General features: G+C 38.9%; 1 protein-coding gene across 11 annotated transcripts in view; it reads right to left on the bottom strand.

The window, feature by feature from the left end:
* Nucleotides 1-24,636, bottom strand: part of EZH2 (enhancer of zeste 2 polycomb repressive complex 2 subunit) — a 48,658-nt gene extending 24,022 nt beyond the window's left edge. For 2 of the 11 annotated variants that reach the window (XM_065830465.2, XM_071804690.1), the window contains exons 1-5: nucleotides 24,485-24,592; nucleotides 5,791-5,914; nucleotides 5,227-5,355; nucleotides 2,234-2,350; nucleotides 54-192 (exon numbers count right to left, since the gene is read on the bottom strand). In XM_065830465.2, coding sequence (XP_065686537.1) covers nucleotides 54-192; nucleotides 2,234-2,350; nucleotides 5,227-5,355; nucleotides 5,791-5,907 — 502 coding nt within the window. In that variant the 5' untranslated portion in view covers nucleotides 5,908-5,914; nucleotides 24,485-24,592. The other 9 variants (XM_065830464.2, XM_065830463.2, XM_065830471.2 and 6 more) reach the window with 9 other exon arrangements.
* Between the last annotated feature and the right edge of the window lie 1,488 nt (nucleotides 24,637-26,124).

Below are 26,124 nucleotides of genomic sequence, written 5' to 3'. Positions count from 1 at the left end.
TAACAAGCAACATTGAAAACAATTATTTATGTAGGAAGAAGTAATTAGTATACCTGAATGTTTGGGCTCACCTCTGTCTCCATGCACTTTCCCATCATAATTCTTGATCAGTTCTTCAATGAAGGTACCATCCTGGTCAAGCACTTCATCTCCCATATATGGAATGTTATGTAAAACAGTTTCATCTTCTACCTAGTAACGACAGTTATAATCAAGCAATTAAAAATTGCATTTTCAGTTGACCATTTCTGTATTGCCATTCTCATGATGTGCAAGTGTGTAGCTATCATAGTTAACTAAGTTGAAGAGCAGTGGACACTGTCTACTGTGACTTCAGCAAGGCTTTTGACACTGTCTTTTACAACCTCCTCATAGGCAAGATCAAGAAGTGTGGGCTGGATGAATGCATGGTGAGATGGATCATGAACTGGCAGGATGGCAGGGCTCAGAGAGTTGTGATCAACGGTGCAAAGTCTGGTTGGAGGCCTGTAGTTTGTTACCCAGGTGTGAGTGTTAGGTCCAGTCCTGTTCACCTTGTTCATCAATAACCTGGATGAAGAGACTGAGTGCACCCTCAGCAAGTTTGCTGATGATATCAAACTGGGAGGAAGGGCCGACACACCAGAACACTGTGCTGCCATTCAGCGAGACCTGGACAGGCTGGAGGACTGGGCAGAGAAGAACCTAATGAAGTTTAACAAGGGCAAGTATAGGGTCCTGCACCTGGGGAGGAATAACCCCAGGCACCACTACAGGTTAGGGTTTGACCTGCTGGAAAGCAGCACTACAGAGAAGGACTTGGGAGTTCTGGTCAACAACAGACTGACCATTAGTCAACAACATGCTCTTGTGGCCAAGAGTGTCCTGGGGTGCATTAAGAAGAGTGTGACCAGCAGGTTATCCTCCTCCGCTGCTCTCCCCTGGTGAGGCCAAATCTGGAGTACTGTGTCCAGTTCTGGGCTCCCCAGTTTAAGAAGGACAAGGAATCACTGGAGGGAGCCCAGCCCCAGGCTATGAAGATGATTAGGGGGCTAGAGCACCTCTCTTACGAAGAAAGGCTGAGAGAGCCAGGTCTGTTCAGCCTGGAGAAGAGAAGGCTGCGAGGGGATCTCATCAATATTTATAAATATCTCAAAGGTGGATGTCAGAAGGATGGGACCAGACTACTTTCAGTGGTGCCCACTGATAGGATGAGGGCAGTGGGCACAGGCTGAAGCACAGGAGGTTCCATCTGAATACGAGGAGAAACTTCTTTACTTTGAGGTTAACAGAGCACCTAAACAGGCTGCCCAAAGAGGCTGTAGACTCTTCTTCTTTGGAGACATTCAAGATCAGCCTGGGCACACTCCTGTGCAATCAATCTACTCTAGGTGAACCTGCTTTAGCAGATGATCTCCAGAGGTCTCTTCCAACCCCAACCATTCTGTAAGTCTGTATCTTCCAATACCACAGAAGAAACTTCTATTGTTAAGAAAATAAATGTAAACTTTCCTGCTGATCATGATTCTGCAGCAGTGCAAAATATCCAGACACTGATTAATTGAAAGCAAGAATAAAAAGTGTGTGGAAGAAGTCTGTACATATATCGATAACTTTGCTACAATTATTATCATAATAACCAGTCAAAGGTGATCACATACAAAATGATGTGACAAAGATTTGTAATAAGCTAAGCTTTCAAGTAAGTCAAATATCTACATCAGAAATCTAACATTATGGCTTCTGCATACAGTGAAGCTAATCAGAAGAAAAGGCTATACTCAGTTGCTACATAAGAATAACCATTATGTGGGTAGACTAAGTTCTCTTTATTCCATAAAAATTACTATTCTGCTCCAGGTATGCAGTCGATTGTGTTACATAAAGACATTCATATCCCTCAGAAAATGTTTCTCATTACACTAATTCTATGCTTTCAAATAAATCTACATTTGTTAAATGCCATACAAGACACTTGGTCACCTGAATTAAATAAACTTACGGTCTCTTTGGAGCAAGATTTTAGAGATACTTCAGTTCACTGAGGACAAAGGTTTACTTTGCAATCAAAGCTATGTTTTCTTTTTAATTTATTTTATTTTGGGGAGCCTATTCCTGATTATTACTGCCTTATTACCAATACCAAAAAGATAGGGAGGGTAACTGGCAACAGATTTTGCTGGTTTATTTCTAAAATGGGCCCTCCCTTTTCTCCATACCTTTCTCCTCCCAGCACTTTTTTTATTAAACTTACCATGAAATTCTGTTGAAGGGGTGACCAAGAATACATTATAGGCACAGAAGCAACAGCATTGAGAGTCTTCAGTGGGATGACTTGTTTTGGAAAATCTATGTCACTGGTAACAGAGCACTGAAATAAGGAGGTTGAAGTTACAATTACATAGCAACATCAGAAACAACAAGAAAAAAAAAATCACTGCAGAACACCCTACAACATATAAAATTCCAATTGTTTGTTGAAATTAGCTTTATCAGCCTTTGAAAAAAACACATCAGATTTTTAGGACATAATAGTAAGAAACGGTCTAGCAAGAAAAAAAGACACCAGAATTATTCATATGTCAATACCTTTGCCAATAGATCATTACGTCTTTTTCCATTTAATGAGTGACTCTGATAGTATTTTACTCAGACTATTCAACCTACAATACAAATTACATTTGGTATCTCAAAACAGATTTAGCACCTGTTGCTGCTACACTGTTGTTAGAGTATTGATTCTGGCCATCAGAGATGCAACTGAATTCCCCTGGCTTCAGGTCAATACACTGCAAAAATCATCCATTATTTATGTTAAAAAAAAAAAAAAAAAAATTAAAACACCTTTAATGCCAGCGAGACATCTTATGGAAATAAACCTTCCATATATCATGTTAATTCCTACCCTGTTTCCCCATTATTATCTGCTTATTTTTATCCTATTCTCAAACCTTTGATTATGGTCACTGCTTACAATGAAAAAATGAAAATTTCTCTTAATAGGCAACTCTGAACATATCAATGAGTTTTTCAGCTACACGCCTTTTTTTGAAGAGATTTGGAGGTTTATGCAGCCTACGAAAGATAAACATTCCATGCAAATACAGAAAACTTCTAGTTTATTCTTGCACCTATTCAACAGCTAATAGACACAGACCAACTTTTCTCAAATACTTGGACAGCAGTGTGAAGAACTCTGAAAAAAGTTATTATACAAACAAAAGCAGACAGGAACATACCAAGCTAGGGAAAGTACAAAGAGGATTTGGAGGTAGGTAAAAAAAAGTTTAGAACAGCTGTCATAGCTACCTGAAAGGAAAAAAAGGAAGTGGAGACAAAAGATCTTTCTCCTTTCCAGAAGGAAAAGATGAACACAGCTTCACATTTCTAAAGAAATACACAAAGTAATGTAACAAACAGTATACAGAGACAGCATCCTGGTAGAATGGCACAAGCCAGATTTTTTTAATTTTCCTTTTAATCCATAGGAAACGAAATTAGGTTTCTGCTGTGTAGATCAATATTCAAGACACTGTCCTATGCTAGCTCTTTATTCCCATTTCAGGCTAATGTTTGGTTTTCTAACAGCCATCTAGAATATTTTTCATTTATTTTTAAAGAAAAATTCAAAGGTAAAAAATAATTCCTTTTATCTTTGGAACTAGAAGTCTCATGCTGACAAATGAGCTACGCCAAAATGACTCAAAGTATTTGGTACTAAGTCCTAGTTATGTTGCCCCACTGTTTTGTTGCAGAACTCAGCTTGATGTATATTGTGCTAGCACAGGACATTATGGTCTCTGACTGATGCTGAATTGACCAGCCATTAGGGAAAACCTATGCTACCAGTGATGCCCTTCAGTCTTCCCCAAACACATGAAGGCACTCCCAAAACCTTCCTCTCAGGTGACTAAGCTTCTAGCCAATGTCTTATGCAATGCTGAAGAAATTGAGCACATTAAGAAAAAAATATTTTGAAGTAATCTTTTAAAACCAGACCACTTCTTTGCCTTACTTCTCTCATTATAAATTATGGTAATCTTAAATCAAGTATTAGAGTTCTGATTAATGAGACAGAGATTGGATTTGAATGCAGTAATTGGTGTGCTCTAACAATTCAGGCAGGAAATTAACATAAAGGAACAGTGAATCAAAGTAAAAAAAAATTAAAAAGAAAGACAAATTATGAGGAATGATCTTTTACTGACAAAAAAAGTGAAAATTGGATGTGTACCTGTGTCAATTACTATAAGAAATTCTGATCCTACAGTACCATAATAGGTATAGAGCTGTACAGGAGTAACTGCACATTCAATAATGTTTAAAAGAAAACTCTCAGGCAAAAGTCCTTGCCTGTTTGCATTAGAACATGCATGCACACAAATACATCTCTCTGGTACACTTCCAGTTCCCCGCTAAAACTTTAGGAAAAGGGAATCTGACAAATTTTATTGAAGAGAAAGTGTTTTGGTTCGGGTTTTTCTTTTAAACCTATTCACAGTAAAGTCTCTTCATTCTCATCCTACTAAAAGAGTTAGCTTTTCAGATTATTACAAATGAAACATCTTTAAACTCACTTATTTTGGAGAAGTGCCTAAAGAACAAGAAAAAGATAAATTAACTTGGGCTGAATACAGAAAGATGAAGTAGGCTTAAACCACTTTTTGAGTTTACCAACACAAAAGACACTTTGGATGCTCAAACTGCATCACAATCATGGAAGTGTTTTTCACAAATCTAACATCCAATCTGCTTGTGGAACACAAGAGTGCATTAACTCAACTAGTTCCTTTTAAAACCTTTGTGGTTAAATGACTTAAATATAAAGATGACCTTGTCACAGCTTTCATGAGCTTTAACTCAGTAAGTACCAAAGTATTCATTTCTACTGCTGTGGAGAACTCCAACAGGAGCAAGATTAAACTCCCAATATTAGTGAGACAAAATGGCTTGATTAAAGGATGCTGAGGTATGATCCAAGTATTATCAGGAATAAAGAAGTTTCACTTTTGTGCATTGTTCAAAGCTAAGTAGCCTGCTACATATTTATTGTTTTCATATCATATATCATCATATGATCAAAGTAAACAATGAATAAATTCTTTAAGAGACTCATAAGAAAAATATTTTGATGCCAAGTCATGTCATGCTGGAAAAAAAAGTAAAGAACAGCCATCTTTCCAGTAATGAAACAAAAACGTTCTAACAACCTTGTAAGTGGAATTACCACAACACATGTTAACCAACCTCCCTGGTCCCGCGCAATGAGCTCACAGAAGTCATGATGTGAACAGGCTGTATCCTACGTTGTTTCCATTCTTGATTTAAGATTTCAGTTCTTTCCAGTATCTTCTGACGATTAGAATTAAACATACTCTAAAAATTAATCACAATAAACATTACAACATCTTAAGGCATTATAACATTTACTAAAGAAAAAAAAAAAAAGTCAGTGAGGGTCAATATAGTTCATTATCCCTTTCTTTGACTCAATCCATGTTCTCATGTTTAGAGATTTAGAGGTTTAGCATGGAATTAGAATGTAAATGGAATTAGAAAGAGTATGTGGCTAAAGAAGTTGCCATACTTGCTCTCTACAGTACCTTCTGATATTTAGCATGCCTGATTCAATTACATATAAATGTATTGTACCTGTTTCTAAGATCACAAAGTTAAGACCAGTTATCAGTATGTTAACAAAGTACTTAATGAAATTGTTATTGCAGGTGTTAACTGCAGTACAACTCATACTTCAGAAGAAAAATCAATTTTTGTATCTTTTTTAAACAAGAGAGTCAAAAGATGACATACTTTTACTTCATCTGCACGTCGGAACCTCTTGAGCTGCCTCAGTCTCATATATTCTGATTTCACACGTTTCCGCCAACAAATTGGTCCCTTCTCAGATTTTTTTCCGGTTTGACCCATGATTATCCTACAAGAGACAATGCCATTTTAATATCACCAAATCTGACACTGCTGCTTAATGAGTTAGTTAAACCAAAGTTAGATAGGACACATTCCTTTAATTCCTTTCAATCTAACAATTAAAAAAAAAAAATACAACACACAAACAACAAAAAGCCCAAACACATTTAACTGAGACACACTGGAAAACAGTAATTTTAATTACAAATCAGTGTGACCATTCACATCTGCTTTAAGCACTTCTAATGCCTCTTTATAGAGAGGTACCTCATGGATTTAAAAGGGTGAAGCGGAACAAATCAAGATTCCTACAGCAAAGACACACATTGGAATCCTTGTAAATCAACTTCTGGACAGCTTTGCTCATTCATGGCATACATGAATGAGCAGGAGTGGTCCTCACAGGAGTGGTCCTCTTCAATAAGATACCAACTCCTGGAACAGGCTTCTGGAGTTGACTTCAAGTGCAAAGAGGTACTCCAAGTACAATCCTCCTACCCAGCCACTCAAAGTGTCAAAAAAATCTAGAAGTTCAGAGAGAGTTTTGAAAGAGCCAGAATCTGAGACCTTGCTCTTTTCTCAAGTATTGTACACAAACCCAAACTGTTCAACTGACTGCAAACAGGACACTGATTCCGCTTTAACTGATCACCCGCCTAGTACCAAGTGCTTCATTTTTATGTTACAGGACTGTTGGCAATCAAGTTTTATTTTTACATTATAATCCAAATGCGTTGCTAGAATATGCCAATCTGCTTAGCATTTTTCAGAATCAAGGACTGTATGCTGTGACTATGTTGGCAATTACTATTTTGACAGCATCCTGAAACAAGGGAAACACAAGATGAGGGCAGGGTTGCCCTAAAAACTATACATTTAAGAAACCAAACCTGAGAAATGAGAATAAGAAATGTCACAGACAAGGACAGCTCATGCTGGGTCAAGGTTGAGGGAGCAAAAAATGAGAAACTCTTACAGAAGTGTACTGGACACTACCTCCATCCCTGAAATGAAAACTAAGACTTCAGGGAAACATCAACATAAACTCAATCTCTGGGACAAATTCAGGACTGTAGATATTGTCTCAACCTACTATTGGTCCACTTATAGTAGTACCTATGTGTAAGAAAAACCTTCCCCAAACCTCTTTATTCCACCATTTCTACTGTTCACACTTGTAAGTACTCTGAGATGTAACAAACCACACACTTTTCATTTTGCTAAACAAGAAAAAAGTCTATAAATTTTCATTAAATTATGTTGTTTGAGGTTTGCAGCTAGAATTGCAGAGCAGAAAAGCTAGTGAATCTTAAGATCCATTTGTCAGAACATGTCCACTTTTCATATGAAGTTTCAGAATATTCCCTACAGTAGCACAAGTGGCACAAACCAAATCCCATCTGTCTAAGAATAGTTAAGTCTGTCTTAAGAAGACAGCAAAATGTTAAACAGTTTCCATGTAACAAATGAAAACATGATACTGGATTGTCTTAGTGCAATGGTCTGATTCTAAGAGCCCTCAGGCCATATCCCTCTTCCCTGTCCCCATTTGCCCTTTCTGAATCCTGCCTAGCTGTTTCTATTGTTTTAAAATATTCTTCTTTCCGAAGTTTTTATCCTCTTCACACGAGCCTACATAAACTACCTAACTGCTAAAGATCCCAGTCCTGAGAACTTTTGTCTAAAAGTAAGAAACTATGTAGCAGTCAACTCCTTATTCACAGGCAGATTATCTGGTCCTCAAGATAGATACAAAAAACCAAGCATAACTCTAAAGCAGTTACATTGTTTCTAGAAAAAGCTCACCCCACACCAAAGAATGACTCCCATGCAAAACCTGGGCTAACCTTGCTAGATCTTACCAGGCACCACAACTAAGGAGAAAAACCTTGCTGTGACTCCCTGCACCCTCTATGCAGAAGAGGGAACACTGGGAAATGTAGTGAAACATCCCAAGTGATTCTAGCATCAACCTGGTACAGCCACAGACAAATGGACTGTTTCATTCCAGACTGGGCAATCACCCCGATGCCACAGCAAGCAAGGAGATGGCTTGTGCTGCCCAGAGAGGTTGTGGAGTCTCCTTCTCCGGAGACATTCAAAACTCGCCTGGACGTGTTCCTGTGTAACCTCATCTGGGTGTTCCTGCTCCAGTGGGGGGATTGAACTAGATGATCTTTCGAGGTCCCTTCCAATCCCTAACATTCTGTGATTCTGTGATGTGCCACACTTAAATACAAAGCCTTAATAAATACCTTGGGTCCAAAGCTGTGCTTAACCCAGCCAGTCCTTCCAGAGCACAGCTCTGAAGAACTGAAGTGACCCCACACTGCATATTCCATACATATAGCTGAGTGTTTCTACACTCTGCTCGCCAGCTCTCGTACCATCCATATTTTTCCATTACTTGTAATATTATAGCTACCCAAGTCCCTGAGTATATCCATGCACAATATACCTAGGCATGTGAGTAGAACTGGACACCAAATAATTTACAAATTAGAAGACAAATGTAATTGTAAACAGACCACTATCAAATACAAGAAAACTAACAAAACTAAATTTTTTTTTGACCAATAAGGAGTTTGAACTCTGATTTTAGGAAAGAGACATACTGAACCCACCTAAACACTGATTAAAAAACAAACAAACCCAAACCAGAAACACTACAAGGACACAAAACCAAACATATCCTTTTAATCTTCTTTTCAGTTTCTACTCAGGCTCACATGGCTGGAAATAAAAACTACAAAAATCAGCAGTGTCGTACAGCATATAAGTTTGTGTTTTAAATAAACTCTGCTAAGCATTTCATAATGATGTACTAGATCCACATTCTTTACAATAAATTTTAAAGAAACTTCATGCCTATAAGCTTAAATCAGCTAATAGTTGTTTTCACCAGCCAAAGTGTGCACAATACATCGAGAACTTGCAATGGGAGACAAAGAAGTGTAGTAAAGTTTCAGCTCAAATTTCTCCTGTTTTGACTACAGAACACAGAAGTAGTTTGATTTAAAGAAAACATCCTAATTTTTTTTTTCAATCACTTCTGCAATATCCCTCAGTGACAGACAAGCACACAGATAATTCTCTAAATTAGGCAGTCTATTCAGGCAGTCATACAGTTGCCCAAGACAATATTTAAGCTCCTCTGGCTACCCTGCCGAATTTCAGGGGAAAAATAAAAAAATTATGAAAATTTTCAAAGTGGAAAGCAAGGGAGAACAAATGAGGGGGTCTGCCCTTTTAAAAGAATGCTATCAGTTTTTAATTGTGTTAAATATTACACAACATTTAAAACCATACCAATATCACATTACCTTCCCGCTAGTCACCATTAGCATGCCCACAGCAACATGTTTACACTAAGTTCTCTGGACTGGATGCACTGGTAAACTCAAAGCATGCATCTGAGCTGGCTTCATGAGCTGTCACTTCAGGTACCACAAACTTACCTATTTGAAGTCAAACCTACATAATGAAGGTATCCACCCAAGTAATTTCTTCAGCAGCAATGGCATCTTACAATCAGACACTCAGAGCAGACACTCTTCTCTAGGGCATGCACAGCAAGCTGGGTTAAACTGACCAAAACCAAATAAGAAGATCACTTTTGTGACTGATTGTTTTCTGAAACACATATCAGTTTCATGATCACAACTGTGGATTCCTGTGCACAATCATAAAGTAAGGAAGGAATTGATAGGAACTCAGACCAACACTGAGGAGAAACTAGTGTGGGCAATTACACCACACGCAGGCACTGGTTTTATACATCAGTTTGCTCAGGAGTGTCATGTAGGTGTGCTCTTTAACTGTAAACTGTTATCAGATCCAGACAGCACATATGGAGAAATATGGAGACAGCACTAATGGAGAAATTATTATATACTAAACCCTACCTGAAGTCACTATTGAACTTCAAGAATCCACATAACTTGGGTTTTAGTCTTAAAAAAAAAAAAAAAAAAACACAACAAAAAAGAAAAAAAAAAAAAAAAAAGGAAAAAACCACACCCTCCTATGCTTTTTCAAACTAAAAATATTTTTTGCTCAGGCAGCAGAATTTAGGACAACTTTCATGCTCAACTCAAAAAACAGAATTTTAGCAACAGAAAGGATTAACAAGATTTTTTTTTTTCCCATAACCCTGCAAAAAAATCCATACCCGCTATAAAACAAACAAAAAATCAAGTATTAAAATAATATTTAAAGAAAAAAAAAAAAATCAATGCATTAAGCTTAGACCTAAAGTTGTTAACTTCCCAAAAACTACCTCATTAAAAAAAACCTCAAATGATCTTTTATGTTGCAGGATTTTACATAGCACAATACAACAAAATTATTCTTCAACTGTAGCTAAGTATTTTTCAGCTATGTTAAACTAAACTTTTTACTCATAAGCTCTTGAAATTTACTTTTAGTATATTATTTCATGCACCCTAAATGCGAAACAAGACAATACTCTCTATGAAGCTATCTTAAACCTTGCCAGAATAAGCAGCTTCCAGTAGACTCTTGTTAAAATTATCAAGCACCTGAAAATAAGCTATCAATAAAACACATATATATTGCCAGATTTCAAAAACACTGACTTGAACATTCATTATACATTAACACATAAATAAAAAAGATACATCTGGCAGAGTACTAACAAACTTTTGTTAACAGCATGGAGAGGTTCATGAAAGAACTATGGTCAAGAAACAATATTACTTTCTTAGGCTAAGTAAGTAAAATTGTTCACTGCTGTGATTTCAGAGCTGCTATTAATAAATACTACCACCACATCAAGTTATGCAAGCTGCAGGGCGGGGGGGGAAGAATTACACTCCCAGAACCTCAAAGGGCTTTTTACCTGTGTTATTAGCAGACCCACACACACAAAAAAATATGCCTTGAAATTTTATAGTTGCTTGCTACTCTACTTTCTGGATTTTCTAAAGCAAAACAAAACATGGTTTTATTTCAAACTTATCTATGTAAAGGAGCACATTCACATTTCCATGGGAAAAAGAAATATTCCCAAGGCCACTGTCCATTTGGGTATTTATTTCAGATACCAAACCAGACAGACTGAAAAAGTCTCTCGCTCTGAATAAAACACAGAAAAGGTTAACATAGTTTATTAGTAATATTTCACTACAAAACCACATTTATTCTTTTACAGAATTAGTGAAACAGATGGGAGTAAACTGTAGTGTGTTTTTTCACTATTGTGTATTATAGTAATGAGGTATTTTAAGTTTACAGTGCAGATCAACCTATTTTTAACCAAGAAATACCTAAAAATACTTACCTATACTTTAAAATTTACCTTGTGTTGTTATTCTGTATGTTGAAGTTCTGTATCATTAAATGATGTTTAAATTTAGAGAGAGAAATTACATCAAGTGCTACTATCAGTTCAACTACCTTCCTCAAATGCTATTTGGTGTCGGTTTTATCTGGAAAAAGACATCTGTCTATTGTTCCAGTGGCCCTTGGTCACTCATTTCCACCTTTGCTTAGCCTTCTCTAGTGTGAAAGCTTTAGTGCTTATGATTCTACCAATAAAACTAGGTCAGGAAAAAAAAAATCTGTCTGAACAGCCCAGAAAATAAACACATTTTGTTTTCAAATACAATTTTTCAACAAAATCAGCTTCACATGCTGCTTTGGTTCAGCAGCCACATTAATTTTTGAATAAACACAAGTTAAGGGGGGGCAACACTGGGGCAGGAACAAGACCCAAAGAATTGAAATTGGACATTTTAGGCTTCAACAGAAGTGTTTGTCAAGTCACGTCATCTCTCTGCCACTCAGTTTTACCAATACAGAAAAATTATACTTAACAACCAGAAACAGGAAACATATACTAATCCACCCATGCCAGCTGTACCACTTTTCAGGCAGATAAATGCCAATAGGTTTGTAACAGCATACAAAGGCTTAACCTCTTTTGGGCTCTGTTTGGCAGTATCTAAATGAAATTAGTCAGTTCATGAACTGAGCTAAGCAGGTAACTCCAAACAGTTCACTTGTCCCTTCCTCACTCTGACAGGCTTCAGCTGTCACAGATGAAGTAGGTTACAGAAACACTCATAATTAACTCTAACAAGATTCCATGTTCTGGAATTTGAGAAAACTATGTGAAATCAAATATCCAAATCTCAGAATACTTCCTCTTCCTCCCCACCAAGTTAGCAGAAAAACCTTGACTTGCAAGCAGAGTTAAAAGCCTGTGTTTCAATTGTATTGTATTTTGGGTGACAACCACATCCAAGACATTTTACTGTCAACTCCAACACCAATATAGACTGATGGCAGCTGTAGGCCTTTCAGGTAATATGGCAACACCAAAAGCAGAAGGTCTGCTGCCATAAATAGGCATACTTTTATGATGAGCAGTCTCATCACAAGTAAGGTCCTATTATTGTGATACAGTTAGTAACTTGCAATTATTATTTGCAACACTAAAACACATTTTAATTAGTGGAATCCCTTCAAAAGTGGCACTCTGTCACTACAATACTGCAGAGTGGTTTATGCACCAACAACTTAAAATCTTTGCCTCCACTGGAACAGATGTCAAATTCATTCTCTACTCCCTGACATAATCAATGGTTTCTAGCATATTAACAGTTACCTAACAGAATTTAACTTTGAAGAACATCATCTAAACTTAACAAAAACTAAGCAGCACATTCACTTACCTATTTGCTTTTGGAAGCTGACAACAAGTACATCCCTATGTATTTCTTGACTAGGACTGGGAAAGTGGGATCCTAAAATGGCATACGTTCTCCTCTTCATTGTCTGTCTACACTACGTCAGCATCTCAGCTAGAATTTATATAGCAAAAATCACAAATTTTATTTAGGTGATCAGTTACATCAAATCAGATCTTTTCTGCACTCAAAAGAAGCAGAGTTTCATAACTGAACTAAAAAGTAAAAATTGCTCATGCTGGCCTGATAAGCACACAAAGAGGAACTCCGTAACCAGGAGTGTCAAGGGAAAGGAGCAAGGTCTCTTGCTCCCTGTCAATGTCAGCAAATGATTAGAGAATATCATCCACTTGTCTTAGCCTATAACACTTATCTTCCATGCCACATACAACATACTATTCACGTTGTAATTTTTTTTTTCTTTACAAGGCTTTGAGCAATCAAAGCAGTTAATGTGGCAAACTACTGTGCAAGTATCTTTCAAGAAGCATGTTTCCTGCTATCTGTAGGTCAACTAAAGATTGCTCTAAAAAGACACAGCAAGTGGCAAAACAACAGCACGAACCACTTGTAACTTGTCTACATTAGTTGCCAGTGCAAGACAAATACAGAAGATGTGTATAACAAATTAAAATCTAGTGTAGGTTTGTTCAATTCAGTTCTGCCTCATATATCCCACCACAGCCACTCACAACAACTGCAAATAAATGGTTAACAATGGTTATTTTCCCTTTCCTATTATTAGTACAAGTCTAAGACTTCAAGGCATGTTCCATTTATTCTTCACAAAATTATTTAAGAATACGACATGTAGGATCCTGAACTCCTAAACAGTCTATTTAAAAATGTGTGTCATGGTTTTGCCTGTTTCTGGGCCTTATCAAAATTGGACAAGTCACTTCTAGAATTTCAACCAGTATATAAAAGAACTACTTCCCTGAACAGCTTGCTTTCTTAAACAAATCAGACCTAAACCCACAGAAGACCACAGAAGCTGAGCACTATTCTAGCTCTTCTACTGAGGTATATTTATCTATTCTAAATGAAAGTGCAAGAGGCAACAGACAAAACATAGAAAGAGTTTTCATTTCAATATGGGAAAAAAAATGATTCACCAGAAACGTGCATAGGAATGCATCAAGCAGAAACATGCTAGAATCTCCAATCTTGAAAGCAGTTCTAAAGTGGTCTAAAAAAGACAATTTCAGTGTTGGTCTCGCCTGAGCCGGAGACTGGATCACATGATTTCTACATGTACCTGCCAACCTAAACTATTCTACAAGTCAATACAACTCTGAACTAGGTCAGCCATCCCAAAACCAAGGACCATGCTATTTTTAAGGCTGATGCTATGGAGTTTGCTTGGCTTTTAAATTCCAGTTTAATAATTCAGAAGATGAAAACAATCACCACTCTATTCTAAAATTCTTGGTATCTCAACCAGCTACAGGTACAATTTGGAATACACCACTACTATTAAGTGAACAATAATTTGTGAATTAAAATGGATAAGAGTTTAATCAGACTGAACGCTTTAGTTTGGTGTGTAATCACTGATTTTTCTAATCAGTAGAAATATTTGTTATTTTACAGTCTTCCTTTAGCAACTCTAATAATTCTATCAACTAGTCAGTTCACGCACTCCTTCCCACTACTATCCAGTTCCTTCATTTGAAAGAGGCTTTCTCTGCTCAGCAGTACAGTTGGAACCTTCATGTCTATCTCTTAGAAATCATAACTAAAAAGGACAGATCTGGAAGTTCTTCACTAATTAAAAATGTAGTCTAACTAAAATGCTACATACTTGCTATAAACTTACCATTACGTTTAAAATAAAGAGGGCTTTTTTTTCAAATTAGCTGTCTTCTTATCCTAATGGGGTTCTGTTTCTCTTATAGCCCAACCTTCATGCCTTTGAAGTGTCACTCAGACCTTTTACTTGCTGTTGTTTAAGTGACTACAGATTTGCTTTGCACTTGGTGCAAAGAAAAACAGGGGCCTGATCTCTACCCCACAGCATTAATGGCTGGTTGTGTTTTGGTTTTTTGTTTGTTTGCTTGGGGGGTTTGGTGTTTTCTTTTGTTTGGTTTGGGTTTTTTTTTTTTGTTTTTCTTCAGGCTTCAGTTCCATCTTTTTCATTTTTAAGTAAACTTAAACACACTCTAGAAGACACACATAAGCAAGTCAGCAATACATATGTTCACAATACACTACTATTCTATGACCTGCTTCCCTGACACTCGAATAACATGCCTCTGCAGTTATTTCTTCCCAAGCACAATGTTTTTCTTCAGCCTTGTTACTATCCCAGCAGCTTCTTAAGTTAATAGCTCCCAATTGAGACTTCAGGATATTTGAGACTACTGAGATGCTTTTCTGTATCTTTTGACTAAGAATTTCAGCTTATTTCAAAAGAGGCTTTAAAAAAAAATAATAAAAATTAAAAATCAACATTTTGTAGCAAATTCACATCTGGTCATCACATACTACTTTGATCAAGATGTCTATCATAAACAAAATAACTGTATACACCCTTTTCTCTTACAGCTGTATGAACAGCTACCAGTGAACTAAGACTACAGTTTCATGACATACTTAATCCAATTAAACGATTTATTTGCAGTAGCACTACTACCAAATTAACTTATTAATTGTAATGACTATATTTTTATTTGCAATATTATTCCCCAAACTAAAAATATTTGGAGTGGTTACTAAATTATAACATAGGCAATACCTTGCATCTGTAATCAGAATTCCCTCTAAATGGCTGATTTTTAGCTCTCCTATGATAACAAGGCTGTTGTATCCTTCTGCATACATCCTCTACAGTAATTTAGATGCAAATGGCAAACATAAATCAAATGTGACATGGCAGATAACTGAGCTATGTATGTTTTCTGCAACAGATTCATGAATGACTGCAAGTGTCATGGCATTGTGAAAAGCTGCAGTGTGAATTCACATTATATATATTAAAAAAAAAAAAATCCCAAAAATAACAACAGGAAAGTCATGAAAAATAAAAACAATTACTAGGGAGAAACACCACTTAGGGCTGCAGATACTGATGTACCAACAGCAGCAGACCCCTGCCCAAGTAATGCCATTGCAGCTAACCACAATTCAGATGACTCACTGCCATACCTGCTCTCTGCTCCAGTATGTAACATAATTACATAGACTACTACAATTCTGCATTGTACCCCTAGATTTTGCTATAGAATGCTCCTATCTTAGCTATTAGGAATTCTAACCTTCTGTCTAACTTCCAGATTTGGTAGGATAGGGTTTTCACTCCCTATGCTTAACTCCTGACTTCTGCTTGCCTTGAGCACATCTACCTTCCTTTATGAATTACTGTTTCTAGGCTGCTTTTAACTGTTAAATTAGTCTCTTCAAGCACAGTTTCTCATTACTGCCCAAACATACCAGACAAAAACTGCATGGAGTACTAGACAGATTGGACTTTCAAGCATCACCCCTACTTTATGCTGGCATTGCTATAAAAAGAAGCACTTCTACCTGCCACACGTTCCTGAAACTGTGCTATGATTTCCCTCCTGACAGCATGAGCATTTTTGCAGTCAGACACTGACAGAAGTGAGGAAGTTCTCTGGCTGAAAATATCTTTGCTACTTTCAAATGAAGAAAAGCGAGCATCCAGCCACTCCGTCCCCATCTAAAGACACTAAACTTTGGCCTTAGACATTCAAGTTTCAGCTCCCTGTCTATGTACTAAATGCCTAAGCCTGCAGATCAATTTCTGCATGTGCTGAATACATTAATTCATAACACTTTTATCAAATGCTCACTTCACATAGTTAATGAGAGCAGTTCAGTTGCTGACAAACAAGACAGGAGGGAAACAAGTCAACTCTAGGGCTCACAGAACTCACATGCTCCCCATCTGATCTAATTTAAAAAAAAAAAAATTGCCTCCCACAATATTTTATTTCTTGCTTTCTCCCCAAACAGTTAATTCACACAAATAGTTTAGAACTACATTGCTTGAATATTCTTTTCAGGAGTTGCTACCACTATTATAAACTGATCAGGCAGACATTAGTAACTCCACCTCTTTACGAAAGTCAAGGAAGTAAAGAGAAGAATGAGAAGTCAAGCAGCTCTTGGATATTAAAGAGAAGGAAATGTGCCTCCACTCCCTTTTTCTTCCTGGAAAAACACGTGGAATCTTAATTTATCATCTTGCTGGGTTTACATTAGAATTTTTTTTTTTCTGGATTAGAAAAATACCAAAGCAGAGCAACTACCAGATATTCATGATCTCTTATCCTATCTGCCAGCATGCTAAAAACTTTGCAACTCAAGAGTTTATAAATAATTCAAACCTTCCAGAAGTATTTCAGAAAATATAGCCAAAGTTGTCTGTGGTTCTTAATAGCTAAAATAATTTTAATCAATGTGATTCAAAAATTTAAATAACAAAAGGAAAAAAGTTTTTGAACACTAATTATATATTGATTAAACATGAAGTACCTGAGTAAGATCCAAGAGCAGAACTGTTCTAGAAAACAAGTTTATTTCAGATTTTCTACCAACCATAAAGAAGGAATCTTTCATTTAGAACATTTACTCTTCAAGAAATAATGGTATGGGTACTTCTCAGAGCTTCATTCTCTTCAGTAGAGAATGTCTGTTAATAACAAAATCATATTTCAATACAAATAATCAGATTTCAAATATATTTCCTTACACAAACAAGAGTAGAACAAAAAAAAAAGGTAGTAAAATTTGTTTTCAGACAGTCATTAAAAGATAAATCCTTATTCGAGTCTTCAATCAGTGTGTACATGCAAGCCTGCAACTTGCAAAAGTATTCTTCCCTTCAAAAATCCAGTTCTTTCTCTTTCTTCTAGAACATTTCAACATTTGATACTTTTAGAAAAATAACGGTTTGGAAATAAAAATAACAAGTTCACATACTCATCTACTTGGCTGGGGAAGAGAGGGAAAAGAATAGGGAAATCATAACCAAGTATTTTATATTAAAGATCAAACCAAAACTGGCACTAACCGAAAATCAACTCAAATCACTTCAATTTGCGGAACATCAGCAAAACACTGTGCAGCAGATAATGCAACACTTTACTTTTTACTTGGATATCTGCATGTATAAACACTATATTTGCATGTGTGAGTGAGACTATTTGGATCAAAAACTAAATAAAACATTTTAAAACTCCAAACAGCAAGAAAAATTTCAAGCCTGACTTTGATCATGTTTTTTACAATTCACCACTAAAATCATCCCACATTTCTTACGTAAAACCAAGCCTGGCTACTTGTCAGGAGAAAGTAAAAGTTTTATGCATAGAACTTGAACTTCACCTTCGTGTTGTTCAAATGCAGACCTCTGAATTTCTCCTGATTAATTCACAGACACCCAGAGGAGTTAGATGACTCCCACACACATTCCACATAACCTCTGTTGCCTAACACCTCCATCTCTTAAAATTTACCATTTTGATAGCCTGGGTAAATCTGGCAGAAAAAGTAACACTTGCTGGGAACACTAACGGCATGTCTCCACAGGCAAAATAATTTAGGGTGTGAATTTGAAGTGCACTGACTATTTCACACGAACTTGTTTTGTGGACACACCTTTTTTTACTCTAAACAGTCTAAAATAGCCACAGGTTCTTCAGCTCAATCCACACACACAAAAGCATATTGGAAAAAAAGCCCTGACACATAAGGATCGAGTAGTTCAATAGCTATTCCATACTTCTTTCCCTGCATAGGCAAAAGGCCTAAACTTTGAGGGACTTTATGCTTTCATGTATGAAGAATTTATTGTTTAACAGTCTAGCAGATTTTGGAGCTGAACAGGTATTTGCCAATTGTCTGAAAAAATTCCAAAGTGAGCTTCAAATGATGAGAGCAACGATAAGAGTTATTGACACAGCTCTCAGGTTAAAGCCCTCAAAATAACTGGGTCTACTGTATGGCATCCCTATTCTATAAGGTATATGGGGATGAAACCATCAGCACATCAGACTAAGTGTTGCTTATAAAGGGAAAAAACAGAGAGATTACTTTCCCAGAAGCTTGATTTAATGGAGAAAATGAATGAGGAACAGTTTATCTTAAAACAGAATAAAAAATCTGAGCCAAAACAAAGAAACAGCAAACAAACCCCCAAACCCCAATACCCTTCAGTGAAAAACTCAGCTCTCTTAGGCTGTGGAAGGGAATTACATATTCAAAGGATTTGGACCTAATTATGTCTCCCAAGTTTCAAAGCAATGATGGATTGAATACCAATAATGGTTAAACTGTTTTAAGAATAAAACAACATATGTCAATTTCTTCTAATAGCTAAACAGTGGATCTAACTTTGCACTACATACATTAGTAATAAATACTCACTAGAAACATGGTACAAACTGGTGGACATATAGCTGGAAGAACTTATCGCAAAGGACTAAGTTTATGCTGCCCACAGCTATAAATTGTATCATTAAAAGAGAGACAATAATAACGTAATGACTTTAATCCATTTGCCGTGTTATAGTTTCACAGGCAAATCAAGCATCTGTAACACACATCTGCCTGATTTCTGACAGAAGCAAACTGAATTCTCTCTCTAGAATTTTTTATCTTACTAGTAAAAAATGAAGCCAGACAACTACACACAAAAATATAAAGCTTGTCAAATCTACTCATGCTAAAGAACATGAAGAGAAAACCGGCTCACATTAAAAAAAAAAAAAAAAAAAAATCTATGAGTGTTAAGATTTGAGTTTCCTTCCCTTGAAAGGCTTTACTTCTTTAGATTACATCTGATTTAAAGCAAACACACAGGCTGTGAAAAGAGAATGCATGGCAGGAAAAACTGAACCAATCTCATCAAAGGCAGAATGGGAAGGAGTCAGATACAACAAAAATTGTCAAGGGAAATAGCCCTGGTTCTAGATTAAAAAATAATTTAAGAGTATAAGGAAATCATACCCCCTTGAAGGACTTAATTTCAGTTCACATCTTAGAAATCCCAGGATGCAGACTGCAATTTGTACTACTTTGCTTGCTTAATTACACATACAACATCATTTAAGCAGGCACCATATGTATATATAAAAAATAAAGCTAAAAGCAAATTCTCAAGCTCTTCTGCAATTTAGAACCAAGGAAGTCTTTATTTGTACACAGTAAGGTGTCATTTTTACCTCATTTATTGATGAAACTGTATATATCCAAATTAGAAGTTTCAGAAGTACTATATCACATTTTCAAGCAAATGACAATACTGCACTGATCCACTCACATCATTATGTCATTATTTTTATCCACAGCGTTCCAAATACGCACAGTATCTGTCTAGATTTCCAAATGGCCTTCTCACCTTAAAAGCATTACTGATTTTACCATTAGAAAGGAAGCACAGAATGCATTTAAATCTTCCCAAGACAACAGCATTTTTGACAAATTGAGCAAAAGACACAATTACTGAAACATACTCTATACAGACATCAGCCAAAAGATTCCTAAAATAAGGGCCTGACCCACATTAATCTGCGAGCGGGAGTTGTTGTTTGGTTATAATTTTTTCTGGACACAGCAGGGATGTTAAGATACATCCTTTTCTCTCACAATAATTTTTAAATGACAGTCAATTTACAAGTCTGTGGTTAAATCATACATATATATTTAATAATTCCTTTCTTTTTCCACTATTTTTAAAAGAGGCTTAATTTTTCAGTATTAAATGCAAATTATACTTCTACTTTGCACTCTTCTTCTCAAGAGTTGCCTCAACCCATGTTTACTAGTTTTACTTTATCTTTTTAATTTATATATTCTGACTATAACATTGGAGGTAGTTTTCTCAGTTTCACTGAGGATCCAGACCTCAAGACTACAGTCTGACACATCTCAGTGGAAATCTAGGACTACAATGAGAAAAAGTGTGTAACATTCAAAATACCTACTATTATCAGTTACAGAACGCAGCATTGTCACTAACATGTTTTTGAAAACTTTACTGTTTCTTGCTTGGATCTCAGTGGAACCCATTCTCTCCTTCAACAAATTTCACTCTCTAATTTCACCCCATCCATAAATAGACATACACAGCGTCATCCCAAAGTCTTTAATTTCTGTGAGAACAGGTAAAATATCTATTTAATAATTCTGTACATTGTTTTCCTTTTAATCCTTAGTTCAACAAAACTCTTGAGCATATACTCAGACCTAAAAACCAAACCCAAGCAGTCTAACTTGTAATCAATGTTTTTATCGTTCCCCTGTGAAACACCTCTCCCTCTTTTGCATCCATTTTATACAAGGTTTTTCCTTGTGTCACATTTCTTCCTCTCAGACATAGCTACTTTACTGAATTTATCACATAAACTGTCAGTACCAAAGTAACTCATCCATTTAAAGATTGACTTGGCCATTCTAGAACACTTGTACAAGTCATATAGATAGATAGATACTAAATGTACAGCTACATTTATAAATTTATAGATACAGACAGAGGCTGTCTTCAATCAGATACCATTTCCACGAGCCTGGCACTGCTATCCATGGACTTCGCTGATAGTATGAACAGAAGGTGGGTAGCGGCTTTAACATTAAAGTAAACTTCCTGTTACTGTTCTACAGCTTCTGTTAGCAGCAGTCTTGTTTCCTAATGTATTATTCAAATACTTCATCAAATCATTAAGAATTAGATTTACAGTACGTAGTACACTTCCTCCACGTTTTTAATCTAGTAAAGTGAATTTTGCTTGAATAGGTAATTTTGTAAAGATGACCTACTTAATTCAGTAAACTTCCCTGCTTAGCAGAGATCAGTTCCTGTTCCTGAGATTTTCAGCATCCCTGCTGAAGAAAACTCTCTTCCCCCTTAAGTTTCACAGATAACTTCTCCTCATGTTAGCTAAGATGCATCTATATGCATTAACAGTAGAATTGCAGAACTTCCAGATTCCAGATGACACTAAAATTTCCCACAGCACTTCCACTCAAATGCAACATAAAGCAAACATTTATTAAATATGCCTTCTGTCATTAGTGCAGCCATTTTCAATATTAACTCTCACTAGTCAATCACATGAACATAGTACTGTCATCTAAAATTGTTAACGTTATAACTGTGAACTTATTAAAATGTATACATGATATATGCAGCTAAAGAAGCAGAATCTTCTTGCGAATGTTGACAATAACTTTTTTTTTTTTTACTAATTTTGAGAGGAATTTTAGAGTACACCATCTTTTCTGGTAATAGTGTTGGGGTGTGCTAGATGCCAGATGTACACTATTCTGACATAAGTCTCTTTACAGAAAGCAGCAGACAGCTTGCGCTCTTTTTATATAATACAGTTAGTGCATTCAATCATACACTACAAAAATTCCCGTCTCACTAAACTGAAGTTTCTTTGCAGGTAAGCAGAACTGCAGAAATACGTTTACATTTCACCTATGAATGCTGCAATGTCACAGAACAAAAAAAAATCCATTTGAAGACATATCTTCAATAAAAACACCATATTTCTGCTTGCTGGACATTCTAGCAAGAGAGGGAAAAAATACAGCAAGGAAAAAAAAAATTGAGCTTGAATTTCAAGTTTCTGGTCTAAGTTTGCACACTGCCACTTCAGTTCATTTTAAACCGAGAAAGACATTTTATGACCTTTTGACGATGTCTGTTTCTTTTAAGGGTGAAACTACATATTAAAAAAAAAAAAAATCTGAAAAAGTTTTTCCCCCCGACATTTTTTCCTAAACTAGAATCTTGAATTCTTTTAAGCTGAAAATAGCTGTTGGTATCTCATAGAATATCTTACTGTCACAGATTTCTCTACAAGGTTGATTAACTTTGTTACTTTCATTCCTCAGGTAGACAGAAGAAGAAAAAAATAAAACACAACTATTTTTCCTCTCTTTTTTCCTTTTATTTTTTTGTAAAGGAAACTCCATAACCAGAAATGTAACAATCTTAAAGCCAGTACTTCAGAAAGCACTAGCTTTCAAAGTTAAAAACATTCCACATGCCACACAAAACTTTTGAGCCATATCTCCTAAAATACTGGAAGCATGCTTTCTGAAAGACTCTGTAGATCTGGAAATATGTTCTCTGAAAGAGACTATAGATCTTAAATATTCACATTTTAATAATCTAAAGTGAGAGTAGTTATAGCACACTATGTATAAGTAATACTCACCCTTCTGAAGATCCTTTATTGTTACCACAAAAAAACATTACCCAGACTCTGAATTTGACATAGACCGGGGACAAAGAAAGAATGACCTTTTAAATTGGTAAGTCACATGACGAATCTGAACATGCCAACCCCTAAAAAACGATGAACCTATCTATGAGGAAAACCCATTTTAGAAGTAAAGATTACACTAAAAAAGCTGGTAAAACTCTTCACTGAAATCTGTATTAGTAAGAACTAAACTCATAAGAGCTGAAACTACAGTTGCTAGACTTAAAGACAAACCAATCCTGCAACCTTTTTCAAACTGTTACAAGCTGTCAGAGACCAAAAATCTGAACTTTCAGCTCCATAATTAAAAAAAAAAACCACACACGTTTTCTTTAGCTCAATAAAATAAGGATAGTGCTTCGTAAGTTAGAAATAAGTATCGCAATGTACAAGCTTATTATCCCATTCCTGCTGCATCTATGTATAGACTGCTTTTGTTTTGTCTGCTAACAACAATTTCTGAATCGCTATGAATACCTGTTACTGTCAAACACATACGCACGATGCCGCAACACACCGATTTCTTTATTCAGTCATACATTTGTTGCTCAGGGACAGCTCTGCCCAGTACACTCCTCCACACCTTCTCTGATACCCTTGTTTTAAAGAGCGTTCTGTATACCTGTGCTTAGCGACATTAGATACAAAAAACAGAATTTCCAGCTCCCTATGAACTTTCTTACAGCGCCCTGGTAAATGAGGATTGTACAGTGCCCTTAACGATTAGAAAGTTCGCCGGAGTCGCCGCATGAGTGATTTATCCTCTTTCTCTCAAACTCCCTCCCTGAACCGCGAACCCTCCCCAAGGTCGGGAGCCCGAAAGGCGACGAGCCCCAAAACCGGTTTCCAGGGTAGCGGGGTGCGGGTGGGCGGCCCGGGCCAGGCTCAGACTCCCCGCCCGGCTCGCCCCGTTTCCGGGGGGGGCTGAGCACGCCTCAGCCCGGGGTGGACCTGTCCGAGCCTCCCGGGAGCCCGCCTCAGCGGGGGAGAGCCATGTGCCACGCTGGTCACCCGGGGTACACTGGCTCCTCCGCCGGGCACTCCGAGAACTTGCCGTGTGAACGCTGGGCACACACATGCCTCCCCTCCACCCCTTCAATCAAACCGCGCCTGCAACAGCCGCCACCGCATGCAGTCAGCAGGAACGGGGAGGAGGGGAAGGAAACCGCCGGGTCTTTCCCGTTCTCCCGCTCCCTTCGCAACGCTGGCCCCCCTCCCGCCGCCGCCTCCCACCCTCGGAGCGGGGAACGACGAGTTAAGCCTCCTGCCTGGGGCTGCGCTCCGCCGAGCTGGGGTCGGAACACGAACCGCCGGCCGGGCTGGACGGAGCCAACTTAGACAAAGGGCACTTCAGACTCCATGTCTCTCCCTTCCAGCTGTCACCGGCCGGGAGCGCGCGTCTCGCCGCCGGCGCCCCCCGCGCCTCTCGCTGCGCCCGCGGGAACGGGACGGGAAGAGACTGCTCCTCGGAAGCCGGCGCCCCTCTGCCACCCCATCCTCTCCCTCCGCGCCCTCCTCCCCTCCCCCCACTACAAAGAGAGCCGGTTATAAATAGCTGTTCCCAGCGCCAACGCCTCAAGCCCGCGAGGTGTCGCTCGCTCGCTCGTTCGTTCACTCACTCACTCACTCACTCGCCCGCCGGCCCCGGCCTCGCGCTGCCGCCCGGTCGCCGCCGCTGCCGCCGTCAGCTCCGCGCCGCTCACTCACTCTCCCTCCCCTCAGCCTCCGGCTGCCGGATTCACCCTCCCGGACCGAGCGCCAAACGCGGCGGTCCAATCGGCATCGCGCTCATTGGCGAGCGCTGAGCACCGCCTCGATTGGATGGACGCGGACAGAGCCCTCCTCGCCAATCAGGCGCGGCGGTGGGCGGTGCGAGGGGCGGGAGCCTGCTCCCCACGTGCGGGGGGGTGGCGGAGGCGGGCGGGAGAGTTCTTTGTTCTCGCGCTGCCCGCGGGGCTCGTGCTTCGCCGTGTCCCCCGCCCGCCTGCCGGCCCGGCCTCGCGCCTACGGTGCCCCGGCTCCCCCTTCACCAGAGCGGGGACGGGGCCGGCACACACCGGGCCGCAGAGGCTTGAAACTCTCCGCCGCCTCACGTGGAGGGTGGGGAGGGGGGAGGGAGGAGAGAGGATTGGCGGGCATCGGGAGACAGCGCGGCGCAGCCCGGGGAGGGGCCGCGCTGCTCGCCGAGTTTGAATCAGTTCGAAAGTGAGAGCCGTAACGGTTTTAACAGTCCCGCTGCCGCGCGAGCGGGGGTGGGCAGCCCTGTGGGAGAGGCGCGGGGCTCGCCAGGCATGAGGGCGGGAAAGTCTGTGTGAGCGGCAGCGGTCGGGCGGGCGCTTTCCCGCCTGTTGCTTTCCTGGCGGTCAGGGCGGCTCTCTCGCCGGCTCGCCCTCCGCCCGCCTCGGCGTCCGCCGGGGACTCACGGCACCACAACGAAAGAGCCGAGGGCTGGCTGCGGCCGCCTGCGAACCCCCGCACACCCCCGGTCGGGCGGCCGCGCTCCTCCACGGGGCCGCATCCTGCGCACCCCGGCGGATGTCGGCTGGCTGAGTCACTCTCCAGAGCCGCGTGGCGCGCCTTCGTTTTGTCTCGTTTGACCTTTGCTTGCCCAAACTTTACCGGCATCTGCCCTTTTTATTGTGCATTATGCTGTTTCTCTTGGCTTTTTCTCTGGTCTCAAAACCCTGCCCAACCCTGTCATGGGAGCTGTAACAGAGCAGCAGCAGCAAGCTATCTATTCCATATCAGGCTTGGGTCATGTTGCTTCTTACCTGCTGTCTCCAGCCTCCAACATTGCTAACCTTTTCCCTCGTTTTTAATCTGTGAGCCATGCTCATCATTTCTGTTGCCAAGGTTGTGTTTAAAATTGAAGATTCATGCTCCTTTAGTCCATTGTCGTCCTGCTCTTGGGCCACTCCAGCCTTTCTTCATCTTCAGCAGTAAAAGATAAAATTGTGACTGTAAGTTTTCTGGCGAGTACTTTGGCCTTCCTTTGCGACTATATCCCTTTCCTGTCTGTCATGCACCAAGTGCTGCTTCCAAGGTGCACTGGAGCATCAGCCACATCATCACTTCCAGTATATTCCCATCATCTTTCCTTACCAAATAGCAGATCCTTTCTCTGTTGCAAATGCTTTGGTACATCTTCAGGGTCGAAGCTCAAAAAATAAGGAGCATCCACTGTAATGAGGTCCTCTTGGAGGGGAATGAGTCTCTTGGAGGGGAAATAAATCACACGTGCAACCTCATTCCAAAATCATGCA

The sequence above is a fragment of the Patagioenas fasciata genome, chromosome 2 (genome assembly GCF_037038585.1).
Source record: "Patagioenas fasciata isolate bPatFas1 chromosome 2, bPatFas1.hap1, whole genome shotgun sequence".
In the NCBI taxonomy this organism is placed as follows: Eukaryota; Metazoa; Chordata; class Aves; order Columbiformes; family Columbidae; genus Patagioenas; species Patagioenas fasciata.
Note: the sequence above shows the minus strand (reverse complement) of the source record. Positions and strands in the feature narration are given on the sequence as shown.